Consider the following 17,942-nt stretch of genomic DNA (forward strand, 5'->3'; position numbering starts at 1 on the left):
AATAATAATAATAATAATTAAACTCACTTAGACATAGTTGTGGATGTAAAGATTTTAACATTAAAAATGCCTTTAAGTTATATAGTTTGCTCCAAAAACTGAATTCCAGTGGCATAAGCAAAGCACTTATTGTGTTTCTATTAACCTTTTAGAATGCCATTTCAAATAAATATATGGATTCAAAATGCATTTTTGGCACTAGAAAAAGATTTATGGCAGAAGAAACAAAAAGGAAAAAGAAAATGAACGCACATAAAACTTGATGTACAGAGAAGTAAAGCTGGCACATAAAAGGGAAGGTGTTTAAACACTAATAATATAGTTCTTTAATTTCCTGCAGACTGTCAGTGCCTTATTGCTAAAATATTTCTCCAAATGAGGAACTGGTTTTCTGTTTCAGCTGTAAACTTGTCTCCATCCGTGCCTTGCAGTTCATCGCATCCCATTATCAAAAGAAAATCCTGTTTACTTGTTAGTGTGGAGTGTAGTTCATAAATGTTTACCATGTTAGAGCGACTTATCTACTAGGAAAATAAAGCGCCTGTCAGTTTTAACACCACACCCATGTTAGGTCACTACGGCTGAAGGCACTGTTTAAACATGTGTCTACACCCCTCCCCTTGGTGCTCCCTCCCTCTGTTCCCGTACAGGATTGATCTCTTCTTCGTCCACCTCCATCTTCTTCTGCTCCTCGTCTTCCACGTCTTGCAGAAGGTTTCTATAGGAGAAAGCAGCGCTTTTTGGGTTTGATGTCTGGGGGCTCCAGAGCTGCCAGGATGGCCTCATCAAACACATTCTTCAATCCTCTCTAAAAAAAAAATAAAAAAATAAAAAATAAAAAAATCAGTCACAAAGAGAAACTTTTTTTTCCTTTTTTTTTAAAGGTGCAAATTCATCATACCACTCCCTGATTTAGTTAACAGATTATGGGTAAGATGTAATGATATTAGAAATGGATTAATCTACCGATTATCAAACAATGAGAACTTTTTTTTTGGATTAGCTGATTAATAATCAAATAGCAAAAGATGCTTAATAGGAGATTTCTGTTCGTTTATATCTTTACAGAAGTTGAACCAGGTTAAGCCAAAACTAAACCACTTGAGGAGTTTTAGGAATATCAAGGTTTTTATTTTTTAACTTTAAATGCAGTATGTATATTTTTGTACAGTGTAGGCTTAATTACTGCTTTATGTTCTTTCCTCAAAATTGTCTTTTTTTGAGTATGTGAAAACCAGTTAACGATTAATCAATTACTAAATTAGTTGACAATTATTTCAATAACTGATTCATTGCAATGAATCCGATTAATCATTTCAGCCGTAGTAGGACGAATAAGGAAAAAACAACATCACAATAAGTTTCACTGCAATATAACAGTGATAAAGAAAACAAAGTAAAACTGTCAGTTTTAGCTTTCAGTTTTCAGTCATCGCAGGATGTTTTCTGTTTAAATTAATTTAATTCAATTCACCCAGGTGCGTTGGAGAAAGGATGCATCTAAAAGTTGTAGTAGTAGCTGGGCGCCCATACAAGATGTTATATCAGGCTCTTCAGGAAAGGGTGAGATTTTAGCAGTAGTGCTTTGAAAAGTAATGATACTCTTGTTTTTTGTTTTCACAGATGTTATTTGTAATCAGTGAAGTGAATGTCACTCCACATTTGACTAGTGATTCAAGTTTTCATGTAGATGTCTAACTACGCTGGTTATATTCCAACAAAAATCTGATCAATTAAACTGGATTTTAAAAACTTCAGTGTAGAATTATTCAGTTCAGGTTTTATCAGTGTAACCGTTTTAAATTGTAAGCTGGAGATGATAATATGCATTAAAAAAACTGTGAATTGTCTCTTTAGCTTAGTGTCTCTAAAGCAGATTCAGTGTTAAAACTTTTGTATCGTGTCTGTCACCACTTCTCTAACCGCAAAACATCCAAAATGGCTCCACACAAAGAAAACACTCAAAAGCAGTGGGAGGTTCAAACATGTAGAAAACCTGTCTTGCTTCAAAATTAGTTTTATAAATAGATACGAGGTGTTAAAGTTAAAGCTGACACATAGGACTCATAATAGCTTACGCTAACTTCCTCAGCAAGTCACTTCATAATCTCAGATAGATAGCACTTTGTGACACTTTAATATGAAATATTGTTGCTTTTTGAAATCATAAGTTCTTATTACACTCCTACATCATTGACAGCTTTGCATTTTAAAGTGAAAAACTAAAATCACTTTCTTAATTTTATACAACTGTCACTCTATTTTACTCAGTATACTCACCTATATACATAAAAATAATTTTCAAAAAGTCCTTGAACGATGCTCACCAGCTGTGCAGTTGTTTTTGCATAGGTTTTGTCTAATATGGACCTGACTGACTTATTGGAACTACTACATGTTTTTTAAAATTTGTTTTAATGACTTCATAAACACTTCCTGCTCTTTCAGGCATTGTGCAATGCAAATGTGATCATGCAGCAATCCTGACAAGTCCGTTACAGCCTGACAAGTCCCGTCTTGTGTAAAAGTTAAGAAACACACTCAGAGTTGTAATAAACACCTTGTTTGTTTATGCTTGGAGATTCTGCCTTTATATGAGTTTCTTACGAATGTGGTTAAAAACACATTCATGTATTTAAATATTTGGCATATGTTATAATATAATCATTAACAGTTAGATATATGGTGCCATTCTCAGGCCCTCCATTTTCTCTGAGGCCTTCTCTAGTTGGTAAGTTTTTTACTTTCATGGCCTAATTCCTTAGTCACAAACTAAATTGGTGAATTGACAAATTATAAATAGTTTATCAGTATTTGGATAGTTGTGAACCAGAAGAGAACTTGGACACGGTTGAATCAGAAAGGGCTTTGGACTGCGGGGCCTTCCAGTGGGGGTGAGGTGAGAGTCTGCAGTCAGAAGCAGTTGCCTCCCTCCAATTTACCTGCGTCAGAGCTGAGCACTCCACATATTTGACAGCTCTGAGCTCTCGTGCCAGTTTCTCCCCACTTTCAGAGCTCATGGGTCGTTGTTTGTTCTTGGCCAGCTTCTCCATTGTGTTGCTGTCATCTCTCAAATCCACCTGAGTTCCAACCAGCAGGAAGGGCGTCCGCGGGCAGTGGTGAGAAATCTCAGGAACCCACTGTGATTAAAAAAAAAGTAAAAATTAAAGTCAATGAACTGAACTTGGATTATATTTATATCCCAAGGCCTTCATGACTGGTTCTATTGTACAGTATCTTGTTTTTAAAAGCAGAGCCGAGAAGTGACACTGAATAAAAGAAAAATGTCAGAGCTAAATTTAGAGTCAGGCTGGGTTTTGTGCTAGATTATTTGTCTTTTTAAAACGCGACCTCCATTTATTTATATTTGTAGAAAATGCCCCAAAACAAAAAGCCTCAAAATATATTTGTCTTTTCTTTCAGTAACAAAACCTCAAACGAAGAAAAATTCAACCTTTCATTTGAGTTTATTTATTCAACTGGCAAAAAACAAATCTCAAGGTAAGATCAACTGGTTGGTTTTAACATTCTAGCCGATCTCAGCTACAGAGCTGCTAAATCCAAATTTAATTTTGGGAGAAAGTTATAGTCGTCTGCATATTGAGGATAAATCACATCAAAGCCAATCATGTTGGCAGATGTACCAGTATTTTAAAGCTGAAATCTTCTCATTTCTTTTGGGAGGAGGATGAAATATGGATTGCAACAACTTGGAGATTGTCAAAAAACTAAACTAAAAAATAAATAAATAAATAAAAAAACAGTAACTATTCAAGGGAGAACATCAACCTATAGAATTTCAACTATATTGTTGCAAAAGTGATATTTGCATAAGTTCAATAAATGATCATTTATTTATAAAGTTAGGAAGAATGTCCATTGCTATACAATTAAAGTGACCAAACCTTCTCTCTGACGTTTTCAAAGGAGGAAGGGGATACGACTGAGAAACAGACAAGGAAGACGTCGGTTTGAGGGTAGCTAAGGGGTCGCAGTCTGTCATAGTCCTCCTGACCTGCAGAGGGAGACAGAGACACTTAAAACTAAAATAATAATTACAAAAAATAAACTTAAGCAATTAAGTAGTGACAGGAAGGAGACAAGGAAGTTACTTTAAATCTTCAACAATAAAAGAAAGGGTTACTACAGTATGAATACCAACACTGCCTTTAATTTTTCAGTTACTTTAGGTGCTAACAACACCTGAATTATCAATCACAAAAGGTAATAGATATATGCAGATTTATTATCACCTGCAGTGTCAAACAGTCCAAGGGTGTATGGCTCCCCTCCGATCATCACTGTCACAGCATAGTTATCGAAGACCTGGACATGAAACAAGGCAAAAGATGAAACGGACTTAAAAATAAGCCAAGAGGAAGCCTGTGAAAAGGGAAGTGAAATTGTGAGAAATAACAGGAAGAGGGCTGAAGAAAGGCTTACTTATAAAGACACTTGACTGAATTAAATCTGTTTCTATGCAATGCACAAATAAATGGAAAGTAAACAAACTGTAGATTTTTAGAAAGGGTGGCAAAAATAGTTCATGCCTTCCAACATAGCCAAGATGTCTTATTCATTGAAGATGGTATGGATTTTCATTTACTCTCCTTTGCAACAGTGTCTTGAATCTCTTCAGCCAGAGGTTTCTTCCGATTTGTTGCAAGACTTACTGCTACTGGACATCCTCCCTGCCTACAGCATCACCATCCACAATGACTCTTTGAATATAACTGGATGGAATGAGTACATTTAGTTTGGCTTAGGGATAAATAAATAAATGTACAAAAAGAAACTCAGGCTTGGCTTTCCAGGATTATTAAATTATGCAAAGTAAAACAGTTTACCGCCCATGCAGCTGTACTGAGATCAGGGTTTCCCCCATATAAGCCTGGTGGCCCGCCATGCTTTACTAGCCCCGCCGCCAGGCTAAGCATTGCTTGTTTACGTTTCTAGGAAAATAAATAAATATTTTTTTTTTTTTTTTTCTTGTTTTTTTTTTTTTTTAAAGCCGGGCTTCAAGCGTCTCTTTTGCTCTGAACATTTCACTAGCAGAGCAGATTAATTCCTAAAGGATAGGTTTATAATAGATAGGTTATAATTTATACATTTAAAGCCGACAGCGCACGGACCAATCACAAAGCTCTTGGGGGCCTGACGGAGCTGCTGACTTAATTTGGATTAAACAGAAGTGCACATTTGTTGTTTTTAGACTAGTTTTGGGTTTAAATAGCATTTCACTGGAGAACTTTTCCCGTATCATATAATTAAACAGTAATACTTTTACATTTCCTGTCTGTGTTTTTTAATACAAAAACACAGAGGACCACCGGTGGACCGTCTCGACGCCCCGACCACCAGGCTTAGCAAGTTTTCTAGGGGAAACCCTGGAGATGTTTAACAATACAACACAATACTCTTTGACCTGTTTGAATGCAAGAACCATTTTGATCGTACTTTAACACTACAGAAAGCCATGCTCTGACTCTGAAGCCAGTTATTTCATAAATTGTGTGAGACATTGACCAATGAGCTGCAACAGCTGAGCTATTTGAACCACAGCATCTGGGATGGCGGTGAAATGAGGACGTGTCTTTGTGGGTGTTTTAAATATCTTGTTTACTGCGTCATCTCCACGTCAACAAAAACAAACTTCCTGTTTACATTTAACATAGCCTTTGTCAGGTGGTGTTACTGCTCTGACAAAGCTCCACCCTCACACAACCGTAAATCATGTGAGGCTGCCTTTTTGAATGGGCTGTGCTGAACACAGTGGCTTCAAATATCCTGTTCACTAGCAGCAAACAATTGAAAAGAAAAGTTAAAGATATTTTGGTGAACTGCTGCTCAGGTGAACAAGCTTGCTGAGTCTTACTCATTCTTCTCCCATGCCCTCAGGCTGCTGCCATGCGCATTGACATGCAGCGCAGTTGCAACATGCGTGTGCAAAATCAGTTCTTCAAAAGTGGAAATGAGCTAAAGCAGGAATGCACAGCTTCAACAAACAGCCAGCCCTGCTGCTGTTTGCTGTAGCCTGCAGACATTTTGGTTTAAATAAAACCCAGAATGCTGAGGTAAGATCCAGCTAAACCAGACTGAATAGAGGTCACATACCATTTTCTTACACCGTAAATCATAGTTGAACCAAAATTTAGCAAAATCATCTATTTGGATCCATTTTTTTATGTTTTCATTTTCAGATCAAATAATTTTTAATATCAGACAAAAACTCCACAAGTAAAAACAAAACGCTATTTTGTCATTTGAACAATAGAAGCTGTCGAAACCAACATGGTCCAATGTAAAAACATTGTTAAATAGTGAATTAATTGTAATAAACAGTATTTACTGGTTATTTTATTAGCCATATCCAAGCCTAAGCTGTAGAATAAAAAAACACTAAAAACAGGGAATTTAATAACAAATAAGAAACTTGTGTCTCTGCCTTCTAGAGTACCAAGTTTAAAAGGGTAAAATAGTAATTTCTGAAGCTAACAAAGGTAAGGGTAACAAAAAAAATCTAAGTATTGGTTCTCCATGTTTGATTCTTGTTCAGTGTTGTCAAGTACTCCACAATTTATAAATAACAGGAGTTTCTCTAGGTCTTGCTCCGATACTATTAAAAGTACAGAGCTAAATGTTGGTCTATTTACATATGCTGTAAATAGACCAACATTATTTACATAATGAACTAAATTTACTTTATTTAGTTCCATTATTACTTCCAAAAACCACAAAATGTGCATTAGTTCAGTTCAACAAGCTGAATTGGAAAGGCAGCCTGAGGTGAATCACACCGACATGTATTGACAAAAACAGGCAAACGGAAACAGAGCGGAGGGGCGAGGCAAGGGAAACATGTTGACATCATTAAAACACAAGTAAAGTTGGGATACTCCGAGGCCTAGACTGTATTTTCCCTAAACGTAATCTCAGAAATTTACCTGGTGGACAAGCATAAAATAATACAAGGTTTTTCAAATTTGTTTTAAAATAAAAATCTAAAAATGTGACGTAAAGAATTCTTACACCACCTCTTGCTGGCAAATTGAATAATTTCACAGCGGGATGGTGTCATCAGCATGATGTGCAGTTAGTTTTCCTATGTTCAGGGAACCGATTGTAAAACCTAAGATGTTAAAGCTTGGTGCTTACTACTGATCTCACTGGTTTTGGTCTTAATAATGTGGTTTATTCAATATTGTTCTACAACAATCCCCAAAGACCTTCACAAAAAAGCTTTGTTTAAGCTGAGATTAGTTATTACACACGGTCAGTTCATTTACTAATTAGATAACTTCAGGCACCTGATTTAATTCAGCGTTTTCTGAGAATGGAGTGAAGAAAGATAGATATGTTTTTTTTTCTCAAATGTAGAAAAGGTCACAGGTAGTGTGAATACTTATGTACCGAGTTGGGCAGTAACTAGCCACATTTACTCAGTTGCATTTACTTGAATAACGTTTTGGAAAATATTTACGTTTAGGAGTATTTTTACTATGCTCTCCATTTTACTTTTCCTTGAATAAGTTTATTATGAAGTATTACTATGCTTACCGGAGTAAAATTTCTGGATACTTTATCCTCTGTGAATAATTTCACTGAATGAACAACAAGTCATTTTTAACCAAAAATTCACCAAACAGACACACATTTGCAGTTTTCGTTAAAGTTTCATAGAAAGAAATTGATTTGGAAAAATGTTTCTTTTGGCTGATTTTGTTATTTGGTAATTATGTTAATTATATGAGTTATTTTCACTTTGCTCCTTAAAATACCAACATTTCCATGTAACTATTTTGGTCTGTCTGACGATGTAAATTTTAAATATTAAAGGGCTGTTGTGTTCTAAAATATGTTTTTACTCAACTTGAGTAATTTCTTGGGCTGCTCTTTGTTGAGTACTTCAGTATACATTTTTGGATTACGCTAAGACTACAGCAGCTCCAGCAAACAACCCGATCAAATACAATACAGTGAAAAAAGCTTAATATTTAAAAAGGTACACCATCTACACTGTTGATACTCATATAGAAATGATGCCAAATGATAAAACGAGATACCCTTAAAAAAACAATAAATCAGTAAATTCTGAGGAGAGGGTTAGACTTAGTCACCCTCTCCTTGAAAATCACCTCTCCTACTGTGGTGATTGTCAGATGACTCACAGGAAACAACACTGCAAGAAGCTGCAACAACACAATGAATCAAAGAGGAAACCGGAGGTTTGTCTGCGTTTGCTGTGATGAATCGGTTGACGAGGCTACAGCTGTGCCTGCTTCTGAAGCTGGAAAGCAAGAGCTAATATATAAAACTGTGAGAAAAAAATGCTTGTTCAAAAGTTCTTGTCATTTATCCTGGCGGCTATAAGGGAATATAGATGAAAAGTTGACCATAAAGTGGAAAAATAAGGTTGTTTCTAATAATAGAAACACTGGCAGGAAGAGGATGTTGTTTAGGTGATAAGAACTTTAACAATAAAACCATAACTGACCAGAATACAAATGGAATTTGACAAACTGGAGAGATAAGAATAGTATTATATGAAAATTGTAGACAAAATAAATTATTATGGAAATAAAGATGCAGTTTTATGGGAAACAAACTACATAAGAATAAAAATCAGTGCTAAAAACAGGATTAACAGAAGTAAAAGCTGAGTCAGCATTGCTGGTTCTGCAAACGTCTCATCAAACTGGGCTAAGAAGTGCCAAGAGAAGAAGCTGTCTATACGCTGAATGTTTCCAACTTAAAATCAGCTGTTCTGCTGTTACGAGGCAGAACGCAGAGTTTGCATCCTCAGCAGAGAATCTGAACCACATTTTGCATAAAGCTGCAGAATGTTGGGGTTCTGTTACTCAGCAGGGTGCTGCTCCAATACTTACAAACAGTATATGCATGGCTGATTTCTTAAGGTGCAACAAACTGCCACCATGAGTTGCCTAAATCCAAAATGCATACATTAAAATGAAATTATACCAAGTCTGGGATTTTTCAATTATGTTTATAATATAACTATGAGTGTAAATGAAAAAGTGTAATAACAAAACTAATTTTGATCTCACTCACTTTGCAAACATCTAATCAGTTCATGGAACTCATAATAAAAGTGAAAGTAGATCTCTGTGTTTATGTCAGCATACATACTCAGGTGTGCAAGATCAGTCTCGCTTGTGCCGGAATATAACATGAACTATTCTGGAACCACTCCCAGCAGTAATCTGATCCATAAAACTGAGGCACTCTGCACATCCACCAACAAACGGAGGCTAAATCAGGTGCTACACGGCCAGAAAGGGTTGAAACTCACTGATCTGTCTTCAGCTTTATTGGGCCAACTTCTGATACATTTTGTTTAAAAGGAAAAAAAAACAATCATTTGGTATAAACTTACAGTGAAATGTAACATTATATTCATATTTGGCAGTAGTGTGATATCTTTCAGTTTCATAAAGGTTGGAGTTCTGGTAAAAGCTCATTTTGTTTTCTCAATCCAGACACCGTAAACAAGTATCACTTCCTGTGTGCCGGGAAAGAGCTGCACAGTGTTAAGGGTAAAAAAATAACCCTGCTTCTGCAGCTCTATAAATATCAATTCATATTAGCTTTAACCACTTCACAGTGTATAACAAGTGGTATTTTATTATTGGTTACTCACGGTTGGTACGTATTCAGAGGGAAACTTGTTGGTTGTGTAGGAGATGAGCAGGCAGGTTTTTCCCACAGCACCATCACCCACTACCACACACTTTATAGTCTGCATCTGAGGAGGAGACATTAATGTGATTACACAAATAAAAAGGTAAAGCAGAGAAATTACATGTGAGAACATGATCTACAGTGGTATTCAGATTTTTTAGGACATTTTGTCACATAATCAGAATCATCAATGAGATCAGGCCAACACAAAAGTAACATAACTAAGTGGATGAAAAATAGCATTTCAAAGATTTTTACAAAGAGAAACCAGTCAACGGGACAACTATGAATGGTAAGATCTACAAATCTGGCCTTTAAAAAAACTGCAGAAATAAATAAATTCATGAGAATCCAGAAGCCATGCATGCAACTCAGAAGATATGTGGAAGAAGGTGCTGTGGTGAAAGGAGATCAACATTCAAGACTTTGACCTACATACAAGATGCTGTGTGCCAGAAAAGTAACATCACCCTGAACATGTCATCACAATTGTGAAACATAGTTGTGGCTACATCATGCTGTGGGCATGCTTCATGGAAGCTGTTCAGAGTTTAAAAATAGAGCTATATCCAGATAGAGGAAGAAAACCTGTTAGTAGCTCCAAAAGACATAGCGACTGGAGTGGAGGTTCACCTTCCACCTGCACAGTGGCCCTAAACATTCAGCCTGAGATACAATGGAATGGTTTAGATCAGTGGTGCCCAAAGTCGGTCCTCAAGGGCCGGCATCCTGCATGTTTTAGTTCTCTCCCTGGTTTAACACACCTGGATCAAATGATGGCTCATTAGAAGGCCAACACTGACGGGCTGAAAAGGTTGTTACTACCACCAGGGCTGCTGTGTGAAGAATAGCACAGCACAAGCTCAAGAGTGAATTGATCTAGAGTCAAAAGTGACTTGAGAGAGTCAGTGAAAGAGAGACTGAAGAAGTGTGAGAGACTGTTCAATACTGACACTAAAAAAGACGACTTTAGTGGTTTTAGTGCACAGGAGGAAGACAAAGGTAATGATTAGTGACTTTTCTTGGTAGTCTATTGTATTTTTAAGATGGACACCTGTGACTTAAATACAGGTGTGGTCTATCTACGTACTTTTTTCCATTTCAGAGCTAATGGGCACAGCTTATAAAAGGGGTAATCTTCATAATGAACATGCCCAACTAAACTAATTGAAGAAAAAAATCCTGCCCTTCTGCTTCTTCTTCTCCATAAGATAACAATCATGAGCTATAGAATCTGTATGCCTGACAGGAATGCCAGGCGCAGGAACTGACTACGAGACAAGTAGAAACAGTGGCCGCGCTGTACAGCAGTGTTTACAACACAATGAAGGCAGAACCTGTGACCACCCAGACACCAAGCAGCTAGCATACCCAAGCTGCTGGTTCATTAGGTGGGACAATGGCACAGGGCTATGGGCTGCCACTCCATCACTGGCTCTTTGTTTGGGTCATTTTGGCAGTACGCAGCATTCAGCTAAGCCCTGATGAGTCAGGGACACACGGTAACTGGCTGCAGGAATGATGACACCAGTTATGTCAGAAAAACATTCTTCAGAGGTAATTTGTATTCACATGAAAACAATTCTGAACAATTATTGGCAAGCATGATCCTTCAATTCACTTCTGCTTCTTGCACACACTGTTGTCAGGGATATCAAGTTGGTCCTGTTTGGCCATCAGCCTTAAAATATTCAACAAATGATAAGTTTTTTTTTTTTTTTTTTCAGGATCAGAATAAGTCATTCTGAAATTGTTTAACATCTTAAAAATGGGTTCCAAAAGCATATAAAAAGTTACAAATCTAAAGCATCACAGGTTCCACCAGATCACAAAGAAAGTCTCTGAATAGCAGAGAAATAATCCTACAGCTTTAGATGCACTCAATGTTCTATTTGTATTAAATTTCATATTTATTTGAGAAGGAAGAGTAGAACACACTTCCGCATGTCAAGGCATGTGAGAATCGTCACACATTTACGCAACAAAATGACATGCCGAGCTTAAGATGTTTAACCAAGTGAATTTCTCCTGACAAAATGTAATTTGAAAAAATGTAAAGATCCAACACAATATTTAAATCTTTTTAAAATATAACTTAATATAACCCATTTTTATGAAAAATAACATACCTTCCTTTGCTAATTGTGCTTGTTATGCTATAAAAACGCACCAACCAATCAGCCAGAAATCAGATTTCCTTTTTGTTGGCTCTGATTTGTCATAGGCAAGTCAAACATTTATTAAATGCATAAAAATAACAAATACGAGTATTTTTTGTGTTTTTTTTGAGCTTAGTAAAGAAAACAAAACAAAAAAAAAACACTATAAAAAGTTAGACAAATATGTTTTGAGAGATCTATAACGATAATCTAGTAATGTTTTAATTTTTGGTTTATGATAATAAAAAAATACTACCTTCATCAGTCTTATATTTTATAATGCTTAGGGAAAAAAAAAAGAAACTGAACCAAACTGGAAACAACAAGGCAAAGAAACCCAGACATCTGTATTGGCCAGAAACTGCCTGACTGGTCTAATGAATGAATTTACAGTTCTCTTAACAGTGGTTAATTACCAATGAAATCTGTGATAACAAGCAAGCAAAGACATGGCCATGCCTTTATTTATCAAACTGTAAAGTAATAGTTTAATTTTGATTTAGCTTGTCAATATGCCAGGAACTACAGATGATGGACTGAAATACTGGTTTTCAGTATAACAAAACGGCGAAACACTTTCATTTTATATACAACAAACAACTAAACAAGTTAATGAATTAATTCTTATTTCTAACACAAAACGTAAGAAAGAAGTTAAACACAATGTCAGATCGTTCTAGTATACATTTAAAACATGCTTAAATGTGTTTATACCTTTAAATGATTAAGATTTTTAGTTGAGAGTTTCTTCTTCTTAGTCACTTCCGCATCGAAAGAATAGATGAACAATCAGAGTCGGCTCAACAGCCACCATGTTACTTTTAGAAATAAAACCAGATCTAAAAGCGTGATGTTAATGATTGCTGACGGTAGCTTTAAAACGAAACTAATATTTAACAGGGTGTTGATTTTTAAAGTTAGCTAAACTGACGTAAACCAACCCCCACGCCCACAATCAATATTGTCCGTTGAAAATAAAAAAAAGAAAAAAGAAAAAATAAAATGGGAAGAACATAAAAGTCGAGAAGGGGGAAATATCTAAAACTAAACATATAAGTATAAAGACGACTCATCTCACCAGCAACAGCGCTGGTTTACTTGTTCGTTAACTGAGCAGAGATTTAACAGCGCTGCTAGCATAAAGTTAGCCAAAGGAAGTAGATTGTTTTGACAGCTGCGGGTTAGCAGAATTAGTTTTCAACCGACTAGCCGGTACAATTATTACAGTAGAAGAAGTTACACTAAAAGCCGTTGTTGTTTCCTTGACTATACTTCTTCATTTGAAGTCACAAAGCTACAGGCTTTTAAGCTGTCAGTTCTTACCTTGTCCGTTCACCACCGCTGGAGTGTTCCGACTGGTGTGGTGCGTTCAATTCCTTCCTGGAAATCCCACTTCCTCCTGTTCGGGAAGTCGGACAAATGAACTGGATTGTGTGTGGAATTTTTCTGACTACGTTCACAACAGTTATACTGTATGCTTTAGTTTTAATTTTATTAAAGTAAATATTTTAAAGAAAATTCAAAAAGTAATAATTTAACATAATAAAAAAACAGATTACAAGAACACCTTTTTTTCTTTCTTTCTTTTTTTACAAACGTATAAATAATTTACGTTTTTGTTATTTTTAAGAAGTAGTCCCTGAAAAGCAGCATTTTATCACATACATATATCAAACAAAAATTATTAATACTAACAATAAGTACTGAGCACATATTGAGAGAGCGAATATTTCCTCTTTGACCAATAGAGGGCGATAAAGGTCAAACTGTATTTGTTCCAAGTCTGTGGTTTGTCTTTTGCAGTTTTTTACTTGAGAAATGCAATATAAAGTTATAACAGAGTGGCAATAAAATGATATCTAAAACACAAAGAATGTTCACAATTATAGTGTTTCAAAAATACGATCCACAATAGTGTCAAATTCTAAGATAACATGTATTACTGGCCTTACAGGAAGATAGGCAACTGAAATTTAATTTATGTGAACATTCTGAGTTATGTATGTTGTTGAGTTGCATAATTGATGAATATTAATTTCATGTTTTCAGTTATTGTGACTTAACAAGAGGGTAACGGAACCAGGAGGGAAACACAGATATCTTCCTCTATAGTCTCATTCTCCAATTCTCATGAATCTAAAAGCATTCAAAGCCCATATGGAATAAAAATCAATTCAACTAAAGTTCAGTTCAAAAACTGTCAATTTATCTCAAAGGTACATTAAATGTTTTAACTCAAATCAACCATAACTACAGAGTCATAGTGAATGGTGATGTCTATGGGCAAGAAGGACATCCAGTAGCAGTCAGTTTTGCCGTGAATCTGAAAAGGCCTCTGACAGCAGACTGTCACAATATGAATCTCATGACTGAAACAGCTCAATTTCCAGGCAGCAGAAATAATATTCTAGAGTAGCATTTCCTTCATGAAACCATCAATTGTTGGCAAGCACTCAGAATCCACCTCCTTTGCTTTTGCCACACCTCTTTAAGTCTCTGTCTGCCTGTGTGTTTAGAAAGCCAGGCAGTGAGATGTTGGGATTTGGAAGAGGATATATGGGCTATCTTACCCGTTATGATCAATGGATGAGCTGGTTTGAATGTTCTTTGCTCTCTGCACTTTGGTTCTGCTCTTCATCCATGAAGCTTCATTTTCAACTCCTCTGGGCGATGGAGTCATAACTCAGGTATTATTTGAGCTTTTGAAATAATTGGTTGCTCTTAGGTGTAAAAACAATAATAATTGCCACAATTACTTATCATAACAACTATGTGACAGTAAAAAAGTAAAATGGAAAAGTCCTGCAGCTGCACAGTACCCCAGTATAAATGCACAAAATAGGGATTAGAGTTTCATTCAAAGTGCTCCTGTTTACTTTTTTGAGTTTGCAAACAGTATAAGCAGTGATTTAAAAGTTTCATTAACTGTTTGGTATTTTCCCTTAGAATTTAATGTTCAGCTTCAAAATATAGTTTCAATTGCATGACATTCCATTGTCCACTGGAATGGATGCATCAAAAATAAAACATATAATTTTCACACAAAAAAAATTTCACATTGCATTCCAAACAATTGGGAATTTTTTTTTAAAAAAAAGAACGATTAGACAATATTTATTTTTTTATTGTAGTCAGGACGATAAAGGAGCTGAATCTGTGAACTGCTCCTCTAGATGCTGGCTGAAGGTCTTTGTCTAAATATTTCAAAAGAACCAAATAATCTGAAAGACAAAAAGACGAGAATCTGAGGTATTCAAAGGAGGCGCCTGTCTATACATGAAAATGACCTGAAATATAGATATATGTGAAAACTACTAACAGGATTGGGAAAACAACAAATAACCATGAATAAAACAATCTTCCAGATTAGAAAATAGCCATGATGTGTGAAATATTGTCAAAGTAACCTAATTCTTTTGTTCATTTGTGTTGGTTGACCTGGTTGTCAGTTTGTGCTGTAGGTGGAGGGGAACCTTGCTGAGAGGAAGGCCAGTCGACCTTCGGTGTAACGCAACAGAAAATGAGATAATTACAATGCAAGTCACTTGTTTATTACCCTCACCCTGGAAGGCCTTTGTTCTCATATCTTCACAAGGTTTTCATTGTGCTCTTTTGATCTCTAGTAATTTGATCTTTTTTTTTTTTTACTTTGTTGCTTCTTCCTACTTTATCTTATTTCCTCTCTCTGTTTCTTTCTCTTTCCCCCCAAATATCTGTGTGTGTGTCTGTCAGCTGCTTGGCTGTGGCTAACCAGGGGATGGATGTCAAGGACACAGTGCTGATTGTCTCCCTTAGATAATCCCATTAAACTCAGGAATTTAATTACAGATTATCTCACACTCTTGCACACTCACACGCATGTATGCCTACACATAAGAACGTACCACGATTGGCACACTTACACACTTGCATTGTCACAAAAATACACAGGTGAACAAAAAGGCATACAGTTAGGAGATAAACCCATCCATACACACCAAGAACATACTGGTTTCACCCTTTTGCTCTGTCATTGTGTATCAGTATCACCCTGCAGTCAGCATTAACAACTTCACCAGTCTGTTTTTAGAACAGCAAGGACACATTAGCTGTAGCAAACAAATAATTTTAAATTTCTGTACTTTAAATTAAAGTTACTGCTGTAAATTTAAAGACATTTTTGCAAAATAACCAAACAATTGTTGTAATTGTGACATGAGCTGCAAATATGGCAATAAATACATTTAATTTCCACTTATGATCTCACAGGAATTAAACATAATCAGGCCAGTTCATTGGGTAGACCTGTACAGCTGCTTGTTGCAATAAAAACATCTCATTGTTTTTAGACATGGTGGAGATACTTTACTGAAGTTCAAAATGAGGAGTTAGGACAATTTAAAAGAGTTTTAACATGATATGTTTGCTTCTGTCAGATGATCTGGTCTGAATATTCTTCTACTTTATTAGAGAATAGTCCTAAAAAGAGAATATATTCAGTGACCTATGTACAAAAAGTATTTATAGAAGTCAAATGTCAAAGGACCTAACCCTAGCCCAGCTTGGGCAGCTGCTAGATCTCAGTACAAAAGAAGATTCTCCTCAGTGATCTGATCAGATCTAAATCTGTGGCTGTTGTGCTCTGTTAGTGTCAATATGAGCCAAAATCTGAGGAATCTCTGCCACATGTTGAATCTATCCTACATGAAACAGTTCAGAGAACAACACAACAACCTAGATATTAGTAAAGTGTTTCTAATAAAGTGAAGAGTGAGTGGAAGTGAAATGAGCATTCATACCATTTGAGAGCCAGCTGCTCTTTTTGATATTTTTCATGTTAAATGTGTTAATGAAACCACAGAAAGATGTGAAGAGTGATACAGTTGATTTTCACAAGACAACAAAACTGACTAAATGAAGAAACAAAGTTTTTGTCCAACAGTGACGATAACTGAGACTTCACTGTCTGAAGCAAAGTATTTCTAAATTATTACCAAGATGCAGTCTTTCTAACAAAGAAACAAACACAAATGCACTTTAGGGATCATTATTTGACTTTTATTGACATAGGGTAGGGTTAGGTTTAGGTATTTATTGACTAATAAACAGTTTTTTGTAATGCAGAGTTTTGTCGCCTGGCAGTCATTTTAGCTCAGTGTCACATCAAAATGAAGGTCTTCCCAAAAGTCTGGTGCAGAGTTTCATATGTATGCAGCTGTGTATGCGGATCAGTTCTTTCCATATATATTACATTTTATTATTCTAAACAATTTCAAGTTTGAAATCCATAAACAGTTCAGTCATATTTAAATACTGAGACATTCCTTATAGAGTCCACAACTTCTGGAGGCTGCCATCTGGCCTGAAGTTTATTTTTAGGAGGAGCTATGTTTGCTAACGCATTGGGCTGGCTTTGAAAGCCGGCGTTGCATGAAAGTGAAAGAAGGTATTTTTCCTGGGATGTTCTCAGATGAGCTTAGAGATTATTCTGGGTTCATAATCAAAAAGGAATGAAAACAAATACTAAAAGATGAATAAACATGTTATTTTTTGCATAGACTTATAACTTGTAAATATATGCATTGTAGCTGTATCTAGCATGCAGTAGTTCAAGCCTTCCACCTGTTATTTAAGTTTAGAGACGCAAAGTACTGAAAGTGGGTTCTGGATTATATTTTTTGCAAAAGAAACATTAAATTACTGTGAAGCATTCACCTAATTATGAGAAACGCAAAGTAAGACTTCTGGATGGCTTAATAAAACCATACAGTGATGAAAATAACTGTATTTATTATTTTATTCCAGAAGAGGAAGACATATATATTCACTCTTAAAATCACAATGATAAAAAATTTGCATATTTGCATCTTGTTTCTCCCATATTTTTGAGCTCTCACACTATGACCACCTGGATGAAAAATGGGTTAGTTTTATAAATAAAAGGTTGCAGCTGCGCATCCACCAACACAAGGAGAGGAGATGTTGTTTTTTATGATTTTGGAGTTGATGCAGCGACACTGAAAAATCAACCTTTACTCTGACCTTCACCTTCACAATAGGAAGTAAAATTTCTCTAATTCATTCTCAGGGCAGCAGAAACGTATT

The 17,942-nt window shown here is 35.8% G+C and overlaps 1 protein-coding gene across 1 annotated transcript; it reads right to left on the reverse strand.

Annotated features, from left to right (window-relative positions):
- Positions 1-17: 17 nt before the first annotated feature.
- On the reverse strand, positions 18-13,269 carry LOC106952231 (cell division control protein 42 homolog). Its single transcript, XM_015040227.1, has 6 exons — positions 13,182-13,269; positions 9,659-9,763; positions 4,254-4,326; positions 3,906-4,015; positions 2,943-3,140; positions 18-808 (listed from the first exon to the last, which is right to left on the reverse strand). Exons 2-6 carry the CDS (start codon positions 9,761-9,763, stop codon positions 719-721), a joined length of 576 nt encoding a protein of 191 aa, XP_014895713.1. The 5' UTR covers positions 13,182-13,269; the 3' UTR covers positions 18-718.
- Positions 13,270-17,942: the final 4,673 nt, after the last annotated feature.

This window comes from Poecilia latipinna, unplaced genomic scaffold (genome assembly GCF_001443285.1).
Source record: "Poecilia latipinna isolate Pla-1442-1.1 unplaced genomic scaffold, P_latipinna-1.0 Scaffold500, whole genome shotgun sequence".
In the NCBI taxonomy this organism is placed as follows: Eukaryota; Metazoa; Chordata; class Actinopteri; order Cyprinodontiformes; family Poeciliidae; genus Poecilia; species Poecilia latipinna.

Excerpts from the sequence above, each read along its gene's own strand:
- LOC106952231 (XM_015040227.1), bottom strand. The coding sequence starts at position 9,763 with ATGCAGACTATAAAGTGTGTGGTAGTGGGTGATGGTGCTGTGGGAAAA. Across the intron at positions 4,327-9,658 it reads CCTCTGAATACGTACCAACC|GTCTTCGATAACTATGCTGT; the intron begins GTGAGTAACCAA and ends TTTCATGTCCAG. Across the intron at positions 3,141-3,905 it reads TTGAAAACGTCAGAGAGAAG|TGGGTTCCTGAGATTTCTCA; the intron begins GTTTGGTCACTT and ends TTTTAATCACAG.